Here is a 12547-nt window from a genome sequence, read left to right as displayed (position 1 = left end):
AATGTTTACATTGTAAATCCATTAAAATAATCATTATTGAAGTAAAGAGTCATGTACATTAACACATATTCTTCATTTTAATGTGGGAGGGAAAATAAAACATTTAAATGTACCCCCTATTGATTGAGAAGACCCTAGTATAGAACCAAGTTCTCTTTCTTTCTCTCTTTCTTTCTTTCTTTTTTCTTTCTTTCTTGCTCTGTTTGTTTCTTTCTTGCTTTCTTTCCTTTTTCTTTCTTTCTTTATTACTTTTTCTTTCTTTCTTTCATACTTTATTGCTTGCTTTTTTCTTTCTTTCTTGCTTGCTTTATTGCTTTCTTTCATTCATTCTTTCTTTGTTCTTAAATTCTTTCTTTTTTCTTTCTTTCTTGCTTGCTTTATTGTTTTCTTTCATTTATTCTTTCTTGCGTTCTTCGGTCTTGCTATCTTGCTTTCCTTTTCTTGCTTTCTTTACTACTTTCCTTTTTATTTATTTGTTGCTTTCTTTCCTTCCATGTTTCTTCTTTCTTTATTGCTTTCTTTCCTTTTTTATTTTTTATTGCTTTCTTTTTCTTTCTTTCCTTTTTTCTTTCTTTCTTTTTTCTTTCTTTCGTGCTTTCTTTCCATGTTTCTTTCTTTCCCTTTTCTTGCTTTCTGTATTTTTTCTTTTTTATTTATTTCTTGCTTTCTTTCCATCTTTCTTTCTTTTTTCTTTCTTTATTGATTTATTTTTCTATCTATCTATCTTTCTTTCTTTCTTTTTTCTTGCTTTATTACTTTTTGTTTCTTCCATATTTCTTTTTCTTTCTTTCTTTCCTTTTTTTCTTTCTTGATTTCTTACTTTCTGTCTTTCTTGCTCTCTTGCTTTCTTTCTGTATTGCTTTCTTGCTTTCTTTCATTCTTTCTTGCTTTCTTTCCTTTTCTTGCTTTCTTCACTATTTTTCTTTTTATTTATTTATTGCTTTCCTTCCATATTTCTTTCTTTTTTCTTTCTTCTTTCTTTATTGCTTTCTTTTTCTTTCTTTCCTTTTTTCTTTCTTTATTGCTTTCTTTCCTTTTTTCTTTCTTTATTGGTTTCTTTTTCTTTCTTTCTTTCTTGCTTGCTTTCGTGCTTTCTTTCCATGTTTCTTTCTATGTTTCTTTCTTTCCTGTTTCTTGCTTTCTTTATTAATTTCTTTGTTTCTTTTATATTTCTTTCTTGCTTTCTTTCCTACCATATTTTTTTTCTTTTTTCTTTCTTTATTGGTTTCTTTCTTTTTCTTTCTTTCTTTCCTTCTTTCTTTAACAGATACACATTCTGAGTGCTCTGTGAGAGATAATGCACTGTAAACAGGATGAGACAGATGAGACAGGCCAACAGTCTCCCTGAAAAACCTTCTGTCTCTCGCAGCAGTTCTGTAGACCTGTCCAATACAACACACCAGGGATTAAAGGGAGAGAAAGAAGAAAGGACAAATCCAATGTTTTATCACCCCTCAGAGTTTGCTGTGAGCCTCAGTATGCTGCCATCATAGATGTGTCCATCTCTGCTCAGTGTTATACTTTATGCTCTGTCAGTGTTACTTTTTTCTGTAAACCTGCTTTGAAACTGTGTGTATTGCGAAAAGCGCTATACAAAGAAAAATGACGACTTGATATTTAATCTGTTTTTTCAAAACGTCCTCTTAAATGTCCAGGGTTTGGATGGTTCAATTAGAATGGTTCAGTTCAGTTAACTGCACCATTCAAAATTTATGAGACTATGTTATTTTATTATTTTTCATTTCTTTGTCGCCCCCTTCAGGTCGGGAGGAATTAATAGAACGAGTGTTGCTATCCTCCATGCTGAATCCAGGTGAACAGTGGCTGTCCTTCCGCCACCACGGCCGTGCATTCACTCTCGAATACCGCCTGCGCTTTCGCTGTGATACCAATTACTACGGCCCACTCTGCAACAAGCTCTGCCGTGCACGAGATGACTTTTTCGGCCATTTCGACTGTGACCCTTCTGGTAGCAAGGTGTGTAAGGAGGGCTGGACTGGACCAGAGTGCAGACAGGGTGAGTGGCTCCAGCACATTGTCTTTTAGATGCTTCTGCTTCTAAAGTACTTCAAACTAACCTTTTAGACTTGTAGGTCGAGATTTTCATGTACTTTATTTAAGAGGCATACTGTAAATGAAGCCAAATACACGACCTCATGACGTATAGGCAATGGATGATTAAAGGAATAGCTCAGCCAAAAATTATAATTCTCTCATCATTTACCCTTATGTCGCCTCAAACTTTTATGGCTTTCTTTCTTCTGCAGAACATAAATGTTGTTTTTTTTATTTATTTTTTTTATGGATATATGATGTGATTATGTCCATACAATGCAAGTCAGTGGGGTCAAAAACTTTCAAGCTCAAAAAAAGACATAAAGGCAGCATAAACAATACAAAACCACCTCATATATACTTTTTTTTTTAAATGTTTCACCAAAGAAAGAAAGTCTTGCGAGTATGAGATGGCATAAGAGTGAGTAAATGATGAGAATTATAATTTTTAGATGAGCTATTACTTCAAGTCTTTTTAAGATGGTCTAAACCATTTTGATAGAGTATTGTTATTATTATTCCTGACTCTGGTCAGCCAAACAGATCATCTGTGCTATTCACATCATCACTAATCTAAAGCAATGCTGTCTGTGTATGTATCTCTGTATAGCGGCGTGCAAGCAGGGATGTCATCTGGACCACGGCTCATGCCTTCTACCAGGAGAATGCAAGTGAGTCAGAGCAAGAAGACAGTTAGAGAAATATCAAACAACTTCTGTACATGCTCAACAGAGCACTGAAGCATGGCAGATTCAATACCTGTTTACTTTTGTTTGTGTCTTTTGCACAAGTCTTTATGTCTATTTGTTTATAATCCCCTCTCTCACTGTCTGTAGGTGTCATTATGGCTGGAAGGGTGATCTGTGCGATGAATGTGAGACGTTTCCTGGGTGTGATCATGGCACTTGCACTGAACCCTGGAAGTGTGTATGTGACACAAATTGGGGCGGCCTGCTCTGTGACAAAGGTGAGATGACACCTGCAACAAGACAAAATGTGTATGTGCGTTTGTGAGTGTATGCCTGCAAACAAGCAAATGTGTGATTTTCAGGTTTTCACAGTCCCAGAAAACCTGGAAAGATATAAAATTGTGTTTTCAAGGCCTGGAAATCTATCTGTATCTATCAGATGGGCTGTCTGATTATTTACTATCTAGTAAAAATCCTTATTCTGTAATAATGAACACCTGAAAATGGTATAGAAAAGTCATGGGAACACTGGTATTTATATGTTGACTCATTATTATACTTTATTACCGGTATATGTATTCACTGTCATCAGATTCACAGATCTCAACATACATACTTAAAACAACTGCTGTATCATAACCTTAAGACATTTTCACAAAATTCCAGCTGCATTTTATCCATTGTGTCCAACACTGCTTAGTGCGTAGGCAACGTTTGTGTAAACAGATCCAGTTTAGCTGATATGGACCCACGCGTGGGATTTCGCCAGGTCTTTGTAGAGGTGTAAGCCGATAGTCTTGGGTAAACAGAATGTGAGCCGGGCGCTTCTTCAGAGGAGGAGGCTAAAACAGACTCTTACCATTCAATGGTTATGTGAGCGTCACCGTCACACCCTCACACACACACACAAAGGATTACACATTTGCACACAGATGAATAGAGGTTGCAGAACCTTAGATTGCAGCTTGAACTCCTTCTCTGTCACACACACACACGTTCCTAAACCTAGTGAGCTCCCTACAGAGACGGCACTTTAAGGCATCATAGGAGCTCTGTTCCAAAAGATTTAATTTATGCTGCCTCCTAAGATACCTTGTAATGGGCAATTTCTAAGGCAACATGGCATGTATCCTTCATGGAGAATGCAGTCCAAGAATACATTGCGATGGGCTTACATATACATTATTGAAAAGCTTACAAGTACTAGAGAAAATAATACTTTGATATAAACAGTAGTGGAATTCATTTATATATGTTATTGAAAAGCATCTTATGAATGCTAGTGAAATTAAGATATTGATATAAATGTAAGTGAAATTCATTCATATGCGTTATTGAAAAGTTTCTTACAAACACTAGTGAAATAAAAATATTTATATTCAAAACGGATCATATGGACTTATATTACCTTTACTAAATGTACACATTTGTAGCTAAAAGTTGGTTAACCCTTTAAGATCTGAAGGCGTTTTTAAAGATTTTCCGTTTCAGTGGCACGCCCAAAATTAAGGTTTATTGCTCTCCAAAAAACAAAAACAAAACAGAAAGCAATGACAGTCAATTGTTTGGTATCATTTTAAACTAGCGGAGAGAAAGAAAAAAAAACAAAAAACGAGCCAAAAATTCGCTTTTTTTCTGTTCAGATGCTCTAATAGTCCAAGGCAGGTAAGGTTTAAATTTTTTAAAAAGCCTTTATTAAGTCATGGCTATTGGATTAAAACATACCACAAATCGATGCGTTGCAGCTTACAAAGTCTTCATCCCTGATGAAGGCTTTGTAAGCTGCAACGCGTCAGTTTGTGGATGAACTTGAAACTATTGTTTATAAATAATAGCTTTCCTACAAACAACGGTTCACACTGGTAAACGGAAATTTTGGTGATCTCTCAGACACGTATTTAAATACGGATGCAAAGAGAGCTCAGACAGAAGGCCAGATTGTGTCCTCGTTACAGATGTTGGTATGTTATATTGTATAGTTGGACACTGGCAGGATAGTCTGTATCAACTATTAAGAGATTGTCCCCTTATGCATTACAAGCTGTTTTCCATATGTCTGATGCTATCAAAGCATTTGGAGGTAATTTAAATGAATAATAATGATGCTTATTAAAAATCAATTCTAATTATTTGTATGTGTATTTTTTTTATTTGAGGAAGAAAATGTTCCTCTGAATCATACAGCTTTACTTTGTACTTTTTCTCTATAGGTTGGAAGACTGTTTGTGTTTCTTGTTTATTGGTGCAAGGACAAAATTAAATAATGACAAATTTACATCTGTTTTTTCCTTACCGTTAGTTTTCACATATCTCTGAGTCAACATTAAATGCCAATTGAAACCATATTTTTACTTCCATAATCTGTTGTAGTTCTGGGTGAAATTGCATATTTAATGATAAATGTTATAGGACAGGTCTTGATTTAATCCATCTGGAACTGTTTGAATCTTGAAAAGTGGTTGCCTTGGTGACATTAGACAGATAAGAAAGTTGTTATCGAGGGCAGAGCAATTTGTAACATTTTGATGAATAAGGACAAACATTTTCTTTCTTTGATGAAGACTATTATTAAAATGCTTTGATTACTCTCTGATATTCTTGGATTAATCGCTTCTGCTTGTATTATTCTCTTATTATTTGTAAGTCAATTTAGGATAAAATTGTTTGCTAAATGAATACATTTGAATTTTCCTAATTGCTTTCTGTCTCTCTCTCCCATATTTAGATCTGAATTATTGTGGTAACCATCAGCCGTGCAAGAATGATGGTACTTGTATCAACACTGAACCCAATGAGTACTTGTGTATGTGCAAGGAGGGTTTCCGTGGCCGCAACTGTGACATTGGTGAGCCAAGTCTATAAAACACAACTATAAAGTATGTCAGCCGAGTCAGCCTATTACAACCAACCCTAAAAGATGTGCTGAAATACAACCTTTTCATTCTAATGTTTTAGCATTTTGCTGTATTATTTGATACATGAATAAGGGACAGCAGGGAAAATCAGATGGCTGATTTCTGGACCAACAGAGCTCTGGATGTTGGAGCTTTGCATGCTATTAGTGTTTTCAGTCCCTATTTTTCCTTGTGTCTCCCGGCTTGAGTTTAACTTCATTACCTTAAATTTAGCCTGTGTTAATGAGTGATTTCTGATGTGTCTCTGTGAGGTGTTGATGGTAAGAGATACATTTACATCACGGTTGCTTTGATGTTTGATTCCTCAAGCCAAGAATTACAGTTGTGCTCATAAGTTTACATACAGAATTGGCAAGATGTTTATTTATTTATTTAAGAATAAGGATCATAAAAATTGCATTGTTTTTTATTTCGTACTGTCCTGATGAAACTATTTTACATACAGATACAGTGGTTACCGGGGAGGTGCAATGTGGCTACTAAGGTGTTCAGAGTGGTTGTTAGCATGTTGCTATGCAGTTGCTAGGGTGTCCTGGGTGGTTACTTACTGGCCCAGGTCAAAAGAGCTCACCCCCAAGTCTTTATGATTACTCTGGTCACTTGATATGATTTGGGGACCTCCTTCAATATAAGTATGTCGAAGTGATTTACAGACATAATACTGTGCATTCCGTGATAATGCTCATATTCTGAGTTCATCTCTTAATCTTTGCCCCCTCAACAGTAGAGCACGCCTGTCTCTCCTCTCCATGTGAGAATGGTGGAACGTGCAATGAAGACCCGACAGGATTCAGATGTGTGTGTGCGCAGGGTTGGACAGGACCCACCTGTACTGCCGGTACATGCAGTAATACATATATACGTACACACGTGTGCAGACTGCAATCAGCATCAATCAAAGGCAGCTGCTATTTCCTGTTCTGCTGGAGACAATTTCAGTTATGAATACACCAAGATAATGCACACACATCTAGGATGCACAGCTGATTTAATAAGACTTTGAGAGATCAGATTTGAGTAGCTCCTCAGGACTGAAGAGACTGGGTGACTGTGTAGAGACCAGGGTCGTATTTTCACATGGTTTTTCAAAAGTGTGAGAACTAAAGTGTGTTCAGTGTGCTGATAAATTTTGGCTCAGATCAAAGCTGGAAATTCTCTTAAAGCCAATTTTCAAGCATTTACGCTAATAGGTGTGTTTGATGTTAAGATAGAAGTCAGTCTTCACTGTGTCTGAATAACAGCTCAGGCATATTTTATTCACAAATGTTTGAATAGATTCTAGCAGTGGACTAGACTATTCCATTTAAAATTACATGCGTTGGCCTAATTGATCAGGACAAGCTATGAAGGCAGAATTCTATGTGCTGAATTTGGCTCAGTCACAGTTTTTAGGTCACACTAAAGGACAGTATGGACTCTGGAGCAATAATACACACAGAAAAAGTTCTCAGAGATTTAGCAAAATTCTCTAGTTTAGCAATAAAGCCATAGTTATTGTAATTACTTGAACAGAGTCTTCAGACATCACCAGATAATTTGCCCTTTGAGAAGACCAAAGGTTTATGTAGTCATAACAGGAATGTCCCCACAAAAATGTGCATCAAGCATTTTGAACTTTACCTTTTGAGTTAGCTCAAATTTCAAATAAGGTATGAAGAGAATAAATCGGCCTACGGGGAGGAGATCTCTCTTCTCTCTCTCACTCTGTATCTCTCTTTCTGTTTGATTTATCTGTTTGTTCAGGATCCACAGGGTGAGTGTAGGAATAAAAAAGCAGCCTCAGGAACAAAATCTGCAGCATGAAAACCCATAACTATAACTTGCTATTCATCCATGTCATAACATGACCTCCAGCATTTATACGCACACGTACACACACACACACAGGACTTATCACATTACTTACCTTGTCCAGACCCTCATGCCTACATATGCAGATACTACACACACCAAAATTATAGACAGACAGATGGACATAGATAGATAGATTGACTCCGTTTAATGGCAATGAAATCACAATGTTGATTCTGAGAACCCATTTTTTTCTTCTCTGTAGCAGTGTTGCAGTGTGACTCCAGTCCGTGTGGGCGTGGAGCTACATGTCAAGAGACGCCACAAGGCTTCCTGTGTCTGTGTCCTCCATTCTGGTCCGGCAGGACCTGCCAGCTCGGTAAACACTCTACCTTCTCCTGTCCTCAGCTGTCCATACATGTCCACACTTGCCTAACTTGGCCTTACCCCGATACCATCCACAACCACACCTGACGAAACCTGCCTCTACCTGTTTAAACTTGTTGTAAACTGTCCTTACCTGTCTGTAACATGAACACCTGTTCTCACTTGTTTCATCTCATCTCATTCTCAGAGGGTACGTGGACTTGCCCTGCATCAAGGGATTTACTCTACGAAACCATAAAAAAATAATACAGAAGGCATGGGACTAGCATGGTGTTTGGCATTTTAAACCACCAAATCATGACCATCAGAGGTTCAGCTTTCTGAAGGGAGCAAACACAAGAAATGGTTTAGGAGCGCAGTTTTTGTCCTGTGTTAACATATTTATTTTTGAAACAGGCAGTTTGGGTGGGACATTTCAAAGAGCTCGCTCCCTTTTTTTAAAAATAGCCATAAACCATAATTTGCTACTTGCTAGTCAGATGCAGGTGGTATTAGGGGGGAGGACATTCTCATTCTACAAAGCATTTGACTGGACAAAAATCTGTTTAGTGCAACATGAGTCATCAATATACTTGGTCCGTTCTCCAGGAAGAGAAAGTGAAAAAAAAAGTGAGTTTTGTGAAATTTTAGGAGTATACTAAAATATAGATGGCCTCAAAGCTAATAGACATTGAATAAAAGCAAAAAATAAAAATAAAAAATCCAATTTTGATTTGGGGGTTGGGTTCTTTAAAAAATTCCATATCAGCACAAGCCACATTGAAATTGTTATTCATCATGCCTCAACATCACTGTTCCACAAACAATTATCTGTTAACCCAGATCAGTCAATTTCATGCTACAGTGTGCAGTATATTTAATTGCTGAATCAAAATGGCATGTGGCTGGATCTGCCACTAATGTTGTTGACTGATGGGAGAGTCTCTCTCACACTCCATTGCCCCCTGAGGCTTAAATCATCTCTGACTCTGTGGAGTGTATCAGTCTCTCTGGACTGCTGACTGCTCTCTCAAATGCACTCATGTGTCACAGTGACACCTCAGAAAACAGCTGCTAGCATCAGCATGAAGAGATCTCTCTTTGATGGTGAGATGAGTGTTTTAATCAATACAGACACGACAACTGTGGATAGAAGTAATATTTTCTATTTTACAAGCAGTTGAGTATTTTATCAGCAATTTAAGAGCTTTTGAAGTTAAAGCAGCACTATGTCACCTCAATCACTACCAGTATATTTTAATATAATTTTTCTAGTGTTTTATCTACTATTAATGTTTGTATTGTACTACACTGATCAGTTGAAGAGGTGATACTTGTGATATGGCTAACACGAGTTCAATGAAAGACTTTATTATTTTTATACTGTATTGTACAGCCTCAGTTAATAATGCAAGTGAACCGTAATACTAAAATAGTATGTCTATGAATGCACACAATAGCACAGTAAACTAAAAACATAAAACGAGGATTCAGTAATGATGGAGATAAAATATACAGTTGCAGTCAGAAGTTTACATACACTTAGGTTTAAGTCATTAAAAAAAAAAATTTTAACCACTCCACAGATTTCATATTAGCACACTCTAGTTTTGGCAAGTCGTTTAGGACATCTACTTTGTGCATGACATGAGCAATTTTTCCAATAATTGTTTACAGACAGATTGTTTAACTTTTAATTGACTATATCACAATTCCAGTGGGTCAAAAGTTTACATACACTAAGTAAACTGTGCCTTAAAGCAGCTTGGAAAATTCCAGGAAATGATGTCAAGCCTTTAGACAGTTAGCCAGTTAGCTTCTGATAGGGGGTGTACTGAACTGGAGGTGTACCTATGGATGTATTTTAAAGCCTACCTTCAAACTCAGTGCCTCTTTGCTTGACATTATGGGAAAATCATAAGAAGACCTCAGAAAACCTCCACAAGTCTGGTTCATCCTTGGGAGCAATTTCCAAACACCTGAAGGTACCATGTTCATCTGTACAAACAATAGTATGCAATTATAAACACCATAGGACCAAGCAGCGATCATTCTGCTCAGGAAGGAGATGCATTCTGTCTCCTAGAGATGAACGTAGTTTGGTACAAAAAGGGCAAATCAATCCCAGAACAACAGCAAAGAACCTTGTGAAGATGCTGGAGGAAACATGTAGACAAGTATCTATATCCACAGTAAAATGTTTCCTATAAAAACATAGCCTGAAAGGCTGCTCAGCAAGGAGGAAGCCACTGCTCCAAAACTGCCATAAAAAAGCCAGACTACAGTTTGCAAGTGCACATGGGGACAAAGATCTTACTTTTTGGGGAAATGTCCTCTGGTCTGATGAAACTAAAATTTAACATTTGGCCATAATAACCATTGTTATGTTTGGAGAAGCCGAAGAACCCAACCGTGCAGCATGGGGGTGGCAGCATCATGTTGTGGGGGTGCTTTGCTGCAGGAGGGACTGGTGCACTTCACAGAATAGATGGCATCATGTGGATGTGGATTATGTGGATATTTTGATGCAACATCTCAAGACATCAGCCAGGAAGTTAAAGCTCGGTCGCAAATGGGTCTTCCAAATGGACAATGACCCCAAGCATACCTCCAAAGTTGTGGCAAAATGGCTTAAGGACAACAAAGTCAAGGGATTGGAGTGGCTCACAAAGCCCTGACCTCAGTCTGATAGAAAATTTGTGGGCAGAACTGAAAAAATGTGTTAAATCAAGGAGGCCTACAAACCTGATTCAGTTACACCAGTTCTGTCTGGTGCCAAAATTCCAGCAACTTATTGCGAGAAGCTTGTGGAAGGCTACCCAAAATATTTGATCCAAGTTAAACAATTTAAAGGCAATGCTACCAAATACTAACAAAGTGTATGTAAACTTCTGACCCACTGGGAATGTGATGAAAGAAATAAAAGCTGAAAGAAATAATTCTCTCTACTATTATTCTTATATTTCACATTCTTAAAATAAAGTAGTGATCCTAACTGACCTAAGACAGGGAATGTTTTCTACGATTAAATGTCAGGAATTGTGAAAAACTGAGTTTAAATGTATTTGGCTAAGGTGTATGTAAACGTCTGACTTCAACAGTACTTTATTAAACATGATAACAGTTAACAGTCAATTTCAGAAGTCATAAATATTAGTAAACATGTCACAGTAACTTCCCCCGACAACTTCGCCAAATGGATAACAGATAAACATCAATCCAGATTATTGCGATGCTGTCCAGAACTGTGTGAGTGTGACTGAACTGAACTGTAGTTTCTTTCTTCTTTTTAACGGCGACTCACAAACTAAAATAGGGCATTACCGCCATCTACTGTTTACATGGGAACGAGACAGCCGGCTCTTCTTTCCTATGTTCACGGACATGATGTAATGATGCAAGGATATACGTCATAAACCAGTGCTTTCGCTCCAAATCGAACCCGACAGCTCAAAATACAAATAATTTTTATAGGCTTACCTTAGTGAATTGGGATAATGTAAGGACATTGTTTTGAACACTGATTGTTTATGTCCTCAATCAATAATGGCAATTTGTTTTTGTTTTTTTTTACCAAAAACTCTTACATAGTGCAGCTTTAACATTTGTACAGTTTTGTATGCCTTATTTGTTTCTTGTTGTCAGTAATCATGAGTTTGTAGGTGTGGTATGTAGTACCACTGACTTTCGGTTTCGTTATCAGTTCTCGAACATGCATTCTTATGCCAATGTGGATGGTACACTCTGCTAAGTTATTTTTTACAGTGTTTCCTGCTACCATTTGGTGGCACTGCAACACCGCTATTGAATCTGCAACATGAAACACAGTTCTCTACAGAATCATTTTTGCATGCATATTGTGTTGATGAAGTGTTATACTGTGGTGCATAGTGACAACCAGTGTAGTCCTATTCCTGAACAAAAGACTCTTATTAGTTTTTTCTTTTGAATCTACAGCACGGAACATACACTGCAACCAGTGTAGTCAGATTCCTGAACGAATGGCTCTTATGAGTCAGTTCTTTTTAAACTAGAAATTAACCAAGAAAAGTTACTTTGTTTTGTTTAGCTACTCAAAGGTGCACTCAGTAATATTTTCCTCATTTAAAAGTTTTACTTCTAAAGAAATTAATTGCAATTTTGAAACATGTATAATATCATAAGAATTCACATGAGATGAAGACTCCAGTGATATCAGTAACCTTATAAAAGCTGTTTTATTTTACATGGAGAGGGTACCCTCATGGGGGCTGCCATGTTAAAATTACATGACCAGTCGAATACTAATCTATTAAAGGGATAGTTCACCCAAAAATTTAAATTCTCTCATCATTTACTCACCCTCATGCCATCCCAGATGTGTATGACTTTCTGTCTTCTGCAGAATACAAACGAAGATTTTAGAAGAATATTTCAGCTCTGTGGGTCCTCACAATGCAAGTGAATAGGCACCAAAATTTTGAAGCTCCAGAATGCAACAATACAATATATACAGAACAACATTTAAAGTCCCTTTTTTCTATAAATTCTCCTCCCTGCCCAGTAGGTGGCAATATGCACGAATAATGTGAATTGCAAAAAACTAAAGAAGAAGAATGTGAAAGTGGAGATTGATGGTAAAAAGGACTTAAATATCAATCTGTTTCTCACCCACACCTTTCATAACGCTTCTGAAGGTATGGATTTAACCACTGGAGTCTTAATGCTGCCTTTATGTCCTTTTGGGGCTTC

The 12547-nt window shown here is 37.0% G+C and overlaps 1 protein-coding gene across 2 annotated transcripts in view; it reads left to right on the top strand.

Annotated features, from left to right (window-relative positions):
- Positions 1-12547, top strand: part of LOC127456491 (protein jagged-2-like) — an 84129-nt gene that overhangs the window by 65202 nt on the left and 6380 nt on the right. Inside the window, exons 4-9 of one of the 2 annotated variants that reach the window (XM_051725011.1) lie at positions 1763-2017; positions 2666-2726; positions 2892-3022; positions 5470-5589; positions 6384-6497; positions 7719-7829. In XM_051725011.1, coding sequence (XP_051580971.1) covers positions 1763-2017; positions 2666-2726; positions 2892-3022; positions 5470-5589; positions 6384-6497; positions 7719-7829 — 792 coding nt within the window. Of the gene's footprint in view, positions 1-1762; positions 2018-2665; positions 2727-2891; positions 3023-5469; positions 5590-6383; positions 6498-7715; positions 7830-12547 lie in introns of both variants that reach the window. The other variant, XM_051725010.1, reaches the window with a different exon arrangement.

This window comes from Myxocyprinus asiaticus, chromosome 18 (genome assembly GCF_019703515.2).
Source record: "Myxocyprinus asiaticus isolate MX2 ecotype Aquarium Trade chromosome 18, UBuf_Myxa_2, whole genome shotgun sequence".
In the NCBI taxonomy this organism is placed as follows: Eukaryota; Metazoa; Chordata; class Actinopteri; order Cypriniformes; family Catostomidae; genus Myxocyprinus; species Myxocyprinus asiaticus.
The sequence above is the reverse complement of the archived record's forward strand: the minus strand, read 5'-3'. Positions and strand labels throughout refer to the sequence as shown.